The following is a 12,321-nucleotide window of genomic DNA, read 5'->3' as shown; positions in this document are numbered from 1 at the left end:
TTCCAAACAGATTATTCAATATTCTGATATTAACCCGGAAGTTAACATCCAATCTTGATAATTTTAAACAGGAAATAATTTACAAACAGTGGGGGCAGATTTATATATATATATATATATATATATATATATATATATATATAATCAGTAACGAACCGCGTTTTCTCCATTTTACCCCTTATCTACTCTCTGTGTTTGACGTTTCTCTGATTTGTCCTATTTCATGGCTGAAAATTTGCATTTGGTTTTAAATGAAAGAGGTAATTACAATTTAGTACATGAAGGAAGAGTTTACAATTTGAAGCATATGAACATGCAAGATAAACTGTGGGTTTGCCGTCGGGTAATTAATATTTTATCTAATATCTCATTTCTGTTCATTCAATTCAAGTTCATCATGTAGGTTAAAAAAGGATGCCGGGGTTCAATCCACACGAACTTGGATGTGGACGCAGTCTTGGATTGTAATCCTCATGCAGATGATTGCACCCCTGACAATGACATCCTTTATAAAATGGAGAAGAAGAATGCTCTCAAGCGACGGGCAGCGGAGGAAATGAAGACCGTCCCGCAGATATACCACGAAGAAGTAAGCAGTGCATCTGCTGATTTGGAAACTGCCGATCAGTTTCCAACGTATAAAAGTGTTAAAACGGCAATGTACAGAAAACGGGCACAAAAATTTCCAAGACTTCCGCCAACTCGCCAGTAGCTGGAGATTCCACCCCACTGGTGAATGTCGAAGTCTGATCGCCGCTTTTTATTCTATAATAATGCACATAATTCCATTTTTATATTTTGTACAGAAGAAAATCTATCAATTTTATCTGAACATTCTGTCTGGTCCATGGATGGAACTTTCAAAATAGTTCCAGAATGTTACCAGCAAATTGTTCATCATCCATGTTTTTATTGCTGGTAAATTAGTGCCACATGTTTCTTGTTTAACCGTCCATAAAGATCTCTCCATGTATCGTGAAATTTTCGATAATTTAATTGTAAAGGCGGCAACGTTAGGTGTGGTCCTACAGCTGCAAACAGTAATTTCCGATTTTGAGACCGCCCTGATCCCTGCACTGCAGGGGACATTTCCAGGGGTCAGCATGCAAGGCTGTTATTTCCGTTTCTGCCAAGCAGTTCTGCGGAAGGTGACGGATCTTGGGATGCGAACCAGCTACATCAATGAAGCAGCAACGAAGAAAAAAGTCAAAATGTTGCTGGCAACGGCTTTTTTGCCGCTTCATGATGTAGCTGCTGCTGTGGATCTGTTTGGCAGAGATGCTACGGGTTCAATAGCAGCCTTGTTCAATTACTTCCGAATGGAATGGATGCCCTATGACAGACTGCCTCTGTGGAATGTGTATAATGTAAATATTCGCACAAACAATGATTTGGAAGACTGGCACTTCAAAATGAACCGACTTGCGGGGAAGCGGCACATCGGCTTTTATGAACTGCTCCAGTTGCTGATTGATGAGCAGGGTTCAACGGAAACGTTGATTCAACAGGTGACATCTGGTCGCGCTTACCTCCAATGATTTACAGATAAAAAATAAGAAATATGAAGAACTGCAGCAACGCATAACAGCGTTGACTGCAGAATACGATGACGGTACGCGTACATTGGAGCCGTTTCTCAAAGTTGTGGCGTACCGAGTACCCGAGGAGGAGAATTATTGAGTGCCAGCCTTTCCTGTACAACTTCACTGTTTATTTACTTTTGTAGTTTTTTATTGCTTTTCTATTGTATGTGGTTTTGTTTTACTATATTGTTCATTTGTATTGTATTATATTGTATTGTTTTGTATTGTATTGTATTATATAATGTTACATTACTGTTTTGTATTATACTATGTTATACTTTGTACTGCTGAATAAAGCGGTAGAAGTACGATAGATCAGGAGATTCCGTGCTATGTAAAAATAGTCTGATTAATGTCTTCTTAAATAAATAAAACCATGACCTACGCATTTAACTCATTATTATGTAAAATTCATAACATTGCAATGAGTATGGAAGCAAAAATACCGCCATATTCTTCGATAGATGATATTTACATTAATACATTATAAAAAAACGCCATTTTGCTCCAGTCTGTATTATATTGTATTGTTTTTTTTTTCATCGTAAATTCATTCTGTTACTTTTCTCAATCTGAGAGCAACAGAATTATTATAAAACAGTCAAAAAGTTAGAAACAATATTTGACAAATAAAATGTAGAGGAGTGACAAAAAATAAAATTTAGAGGCGCGCGTCAGAGCCGCAACCAATGAAATTTTGCTGCGAAAAAGTAGGCGGAGTCAGCTGGGAAATCGGGTCTACCCCCCTGTAATATTGTAGCTATTCACGAGTAAGAAGGATTAACTAATGTAATATTAGAAATTGTCAACTAATGCAATCTCGACCCATAGCAGCCAATAAAAGCAATTACATAAGATCACATCATAATAAAATAATTTGGAATCATAAATAAATAAATCTCAAACCAACAAAAAGGGTCGAAAACGTTTGTCCCGAATAGAAATTTACCTTCAGTTAAGTAAAACCCACCGTTGGTTTACAAACATGTTAAAACCAATAACCCTAATTATAAAAAATGTTCTGCGAAAGCACTTGAAAATCTTTTCAAAATGAAATGTTTATGCATTATTTTGAAATTGAATTATTAAAAAATTATGTAGCTTTGCAATCTTTTGCAATATGTACAGTATGCTTTACTTGTGCTTTATGTCGTTGATTTTTGTTTAAAAACAATTCAAAATATAAAATATTATGTTTTATGATGAATAAAATTTAATTTTTGCCATTATTGTACACGTGCCGATTCGAATATTACAGTAAGCTGAATTATACCAACTTTTCATAAATGACTGTAGGTGGAAATTGTTTTCGATAGTTTGAGTGGATTTGACCTTGTTTTGCGATCAAAATTCACCAGTTGACGCTGCAAAGTTGCGAGAAATGTCAGAGCTGAGCAGTGTGGAATTTTATCCTGGTAAGCACAGCCGATTGAGAGAGAAGGACATTTTTTGCGATGCTTGTCTGCCGCGTGGCGCGAGTAAGCGCGAGTTGGAAACACGATTTCATCTTTATCAAACAGCTTTGGCCGATTTGGATGAACTTTACGAATCGTTCTTGAAATCCATCACTGAGCCATTGGAAAAGTTCATCGCAACGAACATTCGTGACGCTTATTCGGGTTTGACATTCAACGGTGTAGACAATAAAACATTCATGCCGTTTCTTTATTGTCAACTTGACGAAGACATGTGCGTTGCAGTTTCGTTTTTTATGAATTTGGAAAAGTATTTATCAAATTATTGCTCAACGGTGATTCGACTCGATTCTGTTGTTCACACGCAAATTGTGGACGTTTTCGAAGAAATTGCCAAACATTTGGTAACTTTCCTGGCAGACGATGCGATTGATCCAACAACTACCCTGTCGGTTGTTTTGGATATTGTGGTAAAGAAAATCCAAGCGGGCAAACGTATGAAACCAGCGGTGATCATATTGGACCAGTCGTATCGTTTCGATGAGGAATATTTGAACGACATACTGAAATCTTGTTATGCGATTTTCAGAAAAATTAACATAGTAATAATTTGTTTCAATGTTCACGATATCAGTTATTTCAGCGATTTGTTGAATCCGAGTGTGATTGAAAAGTTGAACATTGTCCAATATTGTGCGGCAGTTTCGACGAATGCGTTCGACTGTTTCATGTTGAATTTGTTCTTTTCAGAAAAGATAATTTTCTCTTTGAAAGCGGACGCGATGAAATTACTCACAAGTCACGTGCTGTCGATGGATTCGTCCGCGGCGAATCTTGTTCGCACGTATCGATTTTGCATGTTGGAACATTTTCGTACCGAACGGTGCAGTCTGTTCTGTGCTTCGAGTGCGGAATTTGAGAACACAATGCTGCGCCTGAAGGAGGTAGATTTCGCTTCTTTGGTTACCGATTTGAAGTTGTCGAATTTTTTGCCGTCGAAAAGGCCGTCTAAAGCCGCTTTGCAGTCTGCGATTGTCGGGGCGGGACGTGAATTTTTCAATTACAGAAATGCATTTTGCGACGCTTTGCGCTGCTTGCACTGCTTGTCAACTTGCGTGCCCGGCCATCCGTTCGCCACGACTCAACGACAGTTGTTGGTCATGGTTCAAGATGAAGATTTTTTCCACTCGAACAATAATAGATGGAAACAATTTTTCGATTGGTTGCCCAACGTCGACAGGGATATTTTGCAGTCGACCGTCGACAAGTGTAAAGAGATAATCTCGAACAACGGATGCGACCGTTTGCAAAGTTTGTTGGATGTGTTGAACAATTTGGAAAATTGTTCGCTCGAAGAGGAGAAGCAGAAGAAAAGCCGAAAAGATGCGTCGACAAGCTGCGAGCGTAGTCGACTAGTGGAGGACGGTTTGTGCAGCTCTCAGCAGTTGAGGAAGAAGCTTTTGCATAATTACATTGAAATTTCAACGTCCACTTGTTCACGGATGAACAAATGGTCCGAAGAATTGTCGGAACAATTGTCTCATCTTTTGCGTCACGTTTCTTCGTTGTTGTTTTACCAAATCGCTTACGGCAGCAATTCAGTCGAAGCGATACACTCGTCGATCATCCCGTCGGCATCGACGAGTATCCAAGATTGTATATTGAATTTGGGCGAAACGGACGCGGCTAAAATTTTGCGTGTTCTACTCGACCACCAGGCGGAAAATTTGAGCGTCAAGCATTGGTTCAACGTCGCATGTCGACCACAGTCATCGAAATCACGTTCAAACAAAAATATCCAATCCCGTTTGTCGAGCTTTTACAGAATGTTAGCCAATCTCGAATATATCGGCTTCATAGAGCCGTTTACTCGTCGAGGAGAAATGTATTGTCGCAAATTGTGCTGGTTTTGAAGAGATTTTTGTTTTACCGATGATTGTTTCGCGATTCTTTTTTTTTCTTTGAGAAATATTACCTATAAACTGTATTTATATTAAAATTGAAATTATTTTGGATTAAAAAAAAAGATTTTGTTTTTCTTTCATTTTTAGACTAATGAAGGAATTTATACCGAATTTTGCTGATCAACAAGTTCGTACCACGTTGAAAAAGTTGGTCATTTTCAGTTTGTCCATTATTGTACTGCCGCTTGGGTCTATGTTTTTTTCGAAGCGCTTCATTTTCGAAGGTAATTTTCTTTTTTTTTTTCTTACGGTTGATTTAATTTGGTGAACAAAAAAAATTGTGCAGATTTGTTCGGTTTCGATTCTTCGAAAAGTACGACATTTTCTGCAATATTGGCAATATTTATTGTTCACGTTGTTTTGATACTTTTCATCATTGCCGCTTTCCGAGAAGAAAGAATCGACCGGGAGAGTAGCAAATTTGAAAAGAAAGAATAAAAAAAGAAAAGTTGGAAAATTTTAAAAATTTATTAATCCATTTGTTACTATTATCATCATCATCATCATATTATCTTTGTATAATTAATATAATTGATTGACAATGCCGGTCGAACTCGGCTATGCAGAAGAGCAGGATAGTGTCGTTTTGGAGAGTCCATTTTTTCCAAGCAAATTCGGCGGCAAACCGTCTTGGCTAAGTTTGGCCAACATCCCGACCGCGGAGCGGGTTCTGTGCAGCGGCTGTTCTCAGCCGATGGTATTTTTGCTCCAATTGTACGCTCCGGATTCGGGCGTGAAACACGCCTTCCATCGGTCGTTGTTTGTGTTCATTTGTCGTCAAATCGACTGTTGGAATGGGGCTTGTACGACCGGCGAGACGATCAAAGTATTCCGAAGTCAACTTGGCAGGGAAAATTCGTTTTACAACAATTATCCGCTGAAAGCGTACAGTGACGAAGGTGATCGGGCGGTGGAACGCGTGAGACGAGAGGCTTTGAAGAGGTGCATTTTGTGCGGACTTGATGGTGACGAAATTTGCGATCAGTGTCATGCGGTGCATTATTGTTCGAAAGTGCATCGGCAGTTCCACTGGTCGACAGTGCACGAACGGCAGTGCGGAGGTGAAGTGGTGGATTCGGCGGCAAACGACGATACTGTTCAATTGTTGCTGTTCCACGAACTGGGATTGACGATCGAAAGGGAATTGTACCGGGAAAAAGAGAAAACGAAAGAGAGACCGTTGGAAGAACGTATGGACGAATATCGGGATGTTTGTTCGCGTAATGGATATGGACAAAATTGGGAAGCGGAAAATGAGCAAGGTGGAGAATTGTCGGATTTGGTGAAAATGCCGGATAAAGACTTTAAGCGATTCAGTAGTCGAATAGAGCAAAATCCGAAACAGGCGAGAATGAGGAGAACAGAACAAGAGAATAATAATAATATTTTTTGGTTTGAACTTTTTGTCAATTTGCAGGTCGTTCGTTACGAAAGAAATGGTGAACCGTTGTGGGCAGGGAAAGATGTTCCAGTGGAAATTCCAAAATGCGAATTGTGCGGTGCGGATCGTAGTTTCGAATTTCAAATTATGCCCCATTTGTTGAGTTTGATGGATGTGGATTCGGTCGAAGCGGGCGGCATTGATTGGGCTACGGTTTGCGTGTATACATGTTCGGCAAGTTGTGATCTAAGTGGTCGGGATTATGCGCAAGAATACGTTTGGAAGCAGATGTACAACGAATGAACATGCGAAAGGAGAAAAGTGTAATTTTTTGTTTATTATTCATATTGTGTTCAATTGATGTGAGAATAAAAGAAAGAAAAGAGGAAAATATTTATTGTGAATAGTGTATAAGAAATTATCAAATGCATCCGCATTTGGTCACGACAACATTGTCGAGAGTTTGTGTAGCTTGTTCGTTGGGACCTTGCCAAATGGCGATAGTGAGCGGTGCGAATTGAATCGGCGAACAGCACGGTTTCATGTAATTTTTTTCCGTACTTCGGTACAAGTTCATCAATTCGGAATAGAAGGCGAATCCGTCGGCACCACCGTCAGTGGGAAATTCTCCTCCGAAACCAGTACACCGTCCGATACAGTAATAAGAGTGGAATTGTTTGGGTGCGAGAACCCAATCGCCCCAGCCGAGTTCGTCGAACGATATGCGAAATCGACGTCTGCAGCAGGGCATCAGATCGTCGTAGACGGCCGGCGATGTCGAAGACAAAAATGCCGCATCCCATTGTTTTTCGCAGTCGACCACGTCGAATCGATTGGCTGTGGGTTTTTTCTTCGCGTTCCACTTGACCATTTGTTTGCTTCGTTTCGGTCGACTGGAACCGAAATCGACTTGCTGATGGTTTTGGTGTATTCGAACACGGAGTACTGGTGTCAAATGCTTGTAATTGCGAGCGTGCAATTTGTGGCCCAAAATTCGTATGGCAACGTCGAATACGGTCGTCATTCCCACCGGCCAGTTGGTCCACAATTCCACCAACGGTAAAGTGACGTTGAATGGTTCGCAGGCGGACCGGTCGATTCGATTGGTCCGCGTTCGGTCGGTCCCGTTCGATCCCGACCAGGAGATCCGTTCGAAAAGCGCTCGACAAGGCTGCTGGCCCTGCAACAGCGGTACGACCAATTCCGCAGCGACCAATCTGCTGTTCGACGTATACGAGCTGGACATGTTGAACGTAATTTTGTGATGGAGCAGTTCGTCGTGATGGTGATGATTGTGGTGATCGTCGTTCGATCCGACCCACTTGTCATTCCCATCTGAACAATCAATTGATGCGTATTGGAAATGAAAACTTTTATGCAAATTTATATTCCAACAATTGTTGTTTGAATTGAAAATTTGATCGATCTTTTATTTTTTTTTTTTGGTTTTAATTTTTACATCATTGAATAAAAGAAAAGTCATTGTCAACGGATCTATGTATTTAACAATTTTAATATTTAAGATTATGAAAATAAACAAATATTTATTTTTATAAAAAAAATCGTTGTCCATTCCAATTTGACACAAAATTAATTCATCATCATTATCAATAAATTATTATCGAAACATTTGTTTTGTTTTACAAAATGAAAACTTTTAAATAATTCTTTCTCTCTCGTTCACTTTTGCACAAACATACTGATATTTGAATTAATTAATAATTTCAATAAGTAGGTAGCATATTTTTGATATTGTAATGATGATTGAACAAAATTAAAAAGGTCACAATGACTGTGTGTGTTGTCAAACTTCTGCTAGCAGATGTTGGAAATTTGACAACAACAACAACAACACAGAAATGGAAAAAGTTGTAATAATTTGGAAAATAAATTTCCATCTTTTTATTTATTCTGGTTTAAAAAAATTACAAAAATTACAGGTCTTCAACAGAATCATTTTCTACAACAACTAACTGTCCACAAGTTTAAAAACAAATTTTCATTACAGTATTCCTTTCAATTGTCCATCTTTGATTAGTAGTTCATTTGAAAATAGAAAAGCTCATTTTTCAATATGATCAACATGATTTTTAGATTAAATCAATTTCAATTTCACACCTATCCATTCAAACGTTGCTAAATTGAACTTGCAAATCAAAATTCCAAACTCACATATTCGATGATGTTCAAGTGTGTTTTTCTTTCTTTTTTTTTTCTATTTCTTCAAATTTTAAAATTCATATTAACAGATTTTTTTATTTTATCAAAATTTTTAAATTTTGAAACAATACAAACAACTATTAAATTATTGGACAAAAATAAATAACCTCTTTTTTTTCAAAAAGGAAGTCAAGCATATCTGTGTTATTTGTAATCAAAGTAAATATTTAAATTTTATTATTATTCAAAATTAAATCTTTTTTGTATCCTCAGTTTAATTGGTTGATGTTATAAATTGAAGAACAAATTGTCCTGTCCGTTGGCAAAAGTTGCAAACAAATTATGAATAAGAAGAAGACATTTGTGAACGCATCTGAATGAAACAATTGATCTGTGAATTGTTGAGCTTAATGTTCAAATTTCGGCGTAACGTACTAATTGACCTAGAAAGTAATGTCAAAAATTTTTTGCCCCGAGAATTGTGATTCATTGAAACTAGACATGAAAAGGATTTCACACTGTTTTGATGGTTTATCATTATGTAAGAGAGACATTTTATGAATAGAAAGTTATTCTTTGAAACAGCGATATCAGAAAACAACATTAAAATAAAAATTTCCAAGAAACTGGCTAGTTATGACCTTGAGAAGCACCTTGTTTGCTCTTCTTATTCACCATTTTCAACATGTCATCCCGAAACGAACCAACCAAATATCAAAAATTACAGGTTTATTATCCTCATACATTGTCAAAAATTTGGAAAAGAAATTTTTCCAAAAAATTTGAAATAATATTGGAAAATTAACTGAAATAACCAAATTTTTTCAAATGATATGATATATCATTTATTTAAAAACAATATTAAATAATTTGTTATATGTTAAATTTTTCATCTTGCATAAAAAAATCCTTGTTCTAATTTGTTATAATAAAATTATTATTTTCATAATTTTTGACCTGTTCACTTTTATTTTAATTCAACTGTTAAACTTTTACTTTTAATATCACAATTGATATGTAATTCAATTTTACATTTCAATATTTAAATGCTTATTTCATTTCCGAAATGTTTTTCAAAATTATGCTTGTAATATTAAAAATTCAGAAAATATTTTCCAAATGTTTAGTAAAGAACGGCATTTCATCGACAAATAAAAACACTTAACACAAAAAGGTTGTTTCAAAAAGTCAAAAAAGAAGTGAGAAAGATGTTTCATAATAATAAATGAAAAATATCATTTTACCTGTAGGAATTCCAGCTATTTCCAACGTTATGACCGATACTGACGACTGACCATTTGAAGAAGATTGACCAATTTCTACAGTTTCATGGAATGCTATTTGAGCTAGGGAAGTATATTTCGGAGAGGTATGATTTGGAAGAGGTAGTGGAATATTTAATTCTTCAACAATACGCTTTACGGTTAAAAGCTGATGCAAGCGATCCATGCTTGCTAGAATTTCTTTGAAAGGTTTTTGCTTTTCAGATTGACTGATGCTGCTGTCATTGGTCAAAGATCCACAGCAGCCTATAGCGTCGATCTGAAACTTCACACATACGTGAAGAGCAATGAAAATCCAATTCCGCAGCAACATATTCATTCACTTTGGATGAAATATGATTTGACTTGTACAGTTCACGTCAAAGGGGATACTGAATTTTGAAAATGCAAAAAAAATTCATAAGCATAAATAACAGTTACTTTAAAAATGACAGAAACGTAGAATATTTATTTAGCAAACGGGGTCCATAAATAATTTCCTTCTGTTTGCAACCAATCAAATTTAAACCCAGGGGGAATCATTACTGCTTCCCTGCAATGCAGTCTAAAAAAATTTTCTCATAATCTTTTCCAGTATATAATTTTAGTAGAATTGTTCTAATAACTGAAACGTATCATTTTTCTTGGAAGAGAAAAATAAGCCACTGAGACATATATATTAGTAACTTTTCAAATTGCTGTTCATCTTGAAAATTTCCATAAATCGACAGCATCGTGTATAATTATTACAACAACAGCATGTGCAATGATCAATTTGAAACAGTAACAGTTGAAATGATGCAACTGTCATTTCATTACCAGATACAGTTTCATGTTATATCCCACTTATTGAATATATAATCTTCATTTTGGCTAGCGATTTTTATTTACGACAAAACAAAAATTATCATCAATTTTTATTCGAAAGTAAGCAAATGCAAAGCGTGGGTGCAAGCAGTGATTAAAAAAAATATTATTTGCTACATATATGGTAGAGGAGCGAATAGAAATAATATGTTGGAAATTATGTGTGGGTTGTTTGAAAATTTTCGTCGCAACAAATATTCAACGTAGGCGACACTGGAATTTTCAGACACCAGACAAAGGCAACCTTGTGCTAATTAAAACTGATTGACATCATTAATGCGACATACAATGCTTACAGATTACTTTTGCTAATGTACATTTCCAATTTCACTTTTGATAAAAACGAAAGCAAACTTGAACACTAACCACCAGAAAAATTTATTTTTATCCCACTGCATCTGTTGTTGTGCTTTGAAATGCATAAAATCAGTTGCACAACACAAGCGAGAAATAATAAGTATTTTAATTTTGCAATTTTAAAATAATATCTGCACAACACTGAGATTGACACATTCTTTTCACATTCACTGCTTTAAAGTTATGTGAATATACTATCGTTTATATAGAATATGATTTTTGCTAAAATTTAAAATATTCTAAATGACAGATGACGACAATTTATCCGTTGAAAATATTTTCATATATTGAAAACATTTTTACTGCTTTGCAAACTATTATATCAAGATTGGGATGTAAGTGCATTTACACTCACGTAATACAAAACACTTTGTGCATTTCAATGTTTTAAGTTGATTTTTAAATATTATAGATGTTTCATTGAAATTTATTTAAAAAATTGAAATTGATATTAAAGATAAAGTAGCTTTTGAAAATAAAATTTAAACAGTTTTAAAGTAACAAAATCAAAATAATTTAAAATTTTAAAGCAAACTAAAAAATTGATTTTCAAGTTTATATTATAAAAGACCACTTGAATATTCTATTAAAATATCAAAAGATAAGTTGTATTTCTTTTTTTTCCATTTTATAACATGGACATGTAAAAAAACCATAATTATCATCACCTTCGCAACTGTAAATTAAGGAAATGACCAAGCAGGACTGTTTCGTTGCAATTTTGTATATTTTTAATCAAATCAAACTGTTTTTTAAATTATAAAATGTCAATGTTAGCTAGCTTTCATTGCAAAATTCATTTTATGTTAATCATTTTTGTTAGAGGATAAACAATTGATTGGATAAAAAAATTTTCAGCGAAATTTAAATCGTAAAGTAACATGTTTCTGTTAAATAAACGATATTTCAATATTTGATGTCATTTGAAAAGTTGAATTTTTGCATATCAAGTTGAAAGTTTTTTGAAATATTTTTTAAATTAACTGGTGATAAAATTGAATTGAGAAATGTAAAAGTATTTTCCTAGCGATCCTTAAAATAAAAAGCAAAAATAAAATTTTTATAGAAATTTCAAAAAAAAGTGGATTAAAATTCAAAATGGAAAAAAATATCATGATGGTTTTGACAGATTTATTGACTGCTTTCAGTGTAAAAGCATTATCCTTGAGATAGAAAATTGATTTGCAATTTGGGAATGGTCAGTGCAAAACACAGAAGACCATGCGTTTAATGGTGGAGATTATTTTATTTGTTGCTGTGTTTTCGTCTGAATAAGCGAAAACTTCTGCTAGATGTAGCGTAAACTTTGGCGCCATTCCAATGCAAAACTAC

General features: G+C 35.3%; 3 protein-coding genes across 3 annotated transcripts; 2 read left to right on the top strand and 1 right to left on the bottom strand.

Moving 5' to 3' along the window:
- Positions 1 to 403: 403 nt before the first annotated feature.
- Tsp_08977a (hypothetical protein) lies at positions 404 to 1,680 on the top strand (the record flags this gene model as incomplete). Its single annotated transcript, XM_003382075.1, has 3 exons — positions 404 to 589; positions 876 to 1,508; positions 1,546 to 1,680. Coding segments are annotated over 3 exons (954 nt in total), but the record flags the coding sequence as incomplete, so codon positions are not given.
- Positions 1,681 to 2,964: 1,284 nt separating this feature from the next.
- Positions 2,965 to 6,646, top strand: Tsp_08976 (programmed cell death protein 2). Its single transcript, XM_003382074.1, has 3 exons — positions 2,965 to 4,883; positions 5,050 to 5,186; positions 5,529 to 6,646. Exons 1-3 carry the CDS (start codon positions 2,965 to 2,967, stop codon positions 6,644 to 6,646), a joined length of 3,174 nt encoding a protein of 1,057 aa, XP_003382122.1.
- A 118-nt stretch (positions 6,647 to 6,764) lies between these two features.
- Positions 6,765 to 10,099, bottom strand: Tsp_08975 (inhibin beta chain (Activin beta chain)). Its single transcript, XM_003382073.1, has 2 exons — positions 9,748 to 10,099; positions 6,765 to 7,678 (listed from the first exon to the last, which is right to left on the bottom strand). Exons 1-2 carry the CDS (start codon positions 10,097 to 10,099, stop codon positions 6,765 to 6,767), a joined length of 1,266 nt encoding a protein of 421 aa, XP_003382121.1.
- Positions 10,100 to 12,321: the final 2,222 nt, after the last annotated feature.

The sequence above is a fragment of the Trichinella spiralis genome (assembly GCF_000181795.1).
Source record: "Trichinella spiralis strain ISS 195 chromosome Unknown Scfld1, whole genome shotgun sequence".
NCBI lineage: Eukaryota > Metazoa > Nematoda > Enoplea > Trichinellida > Trichinellidae > Trichinella > Trichinella spiralis.
The sequence above is the reverse complement of the archived record's forward strand: the minus strand, read 5'-3'. Positions and strand labels throughout refer to the sequence as shown.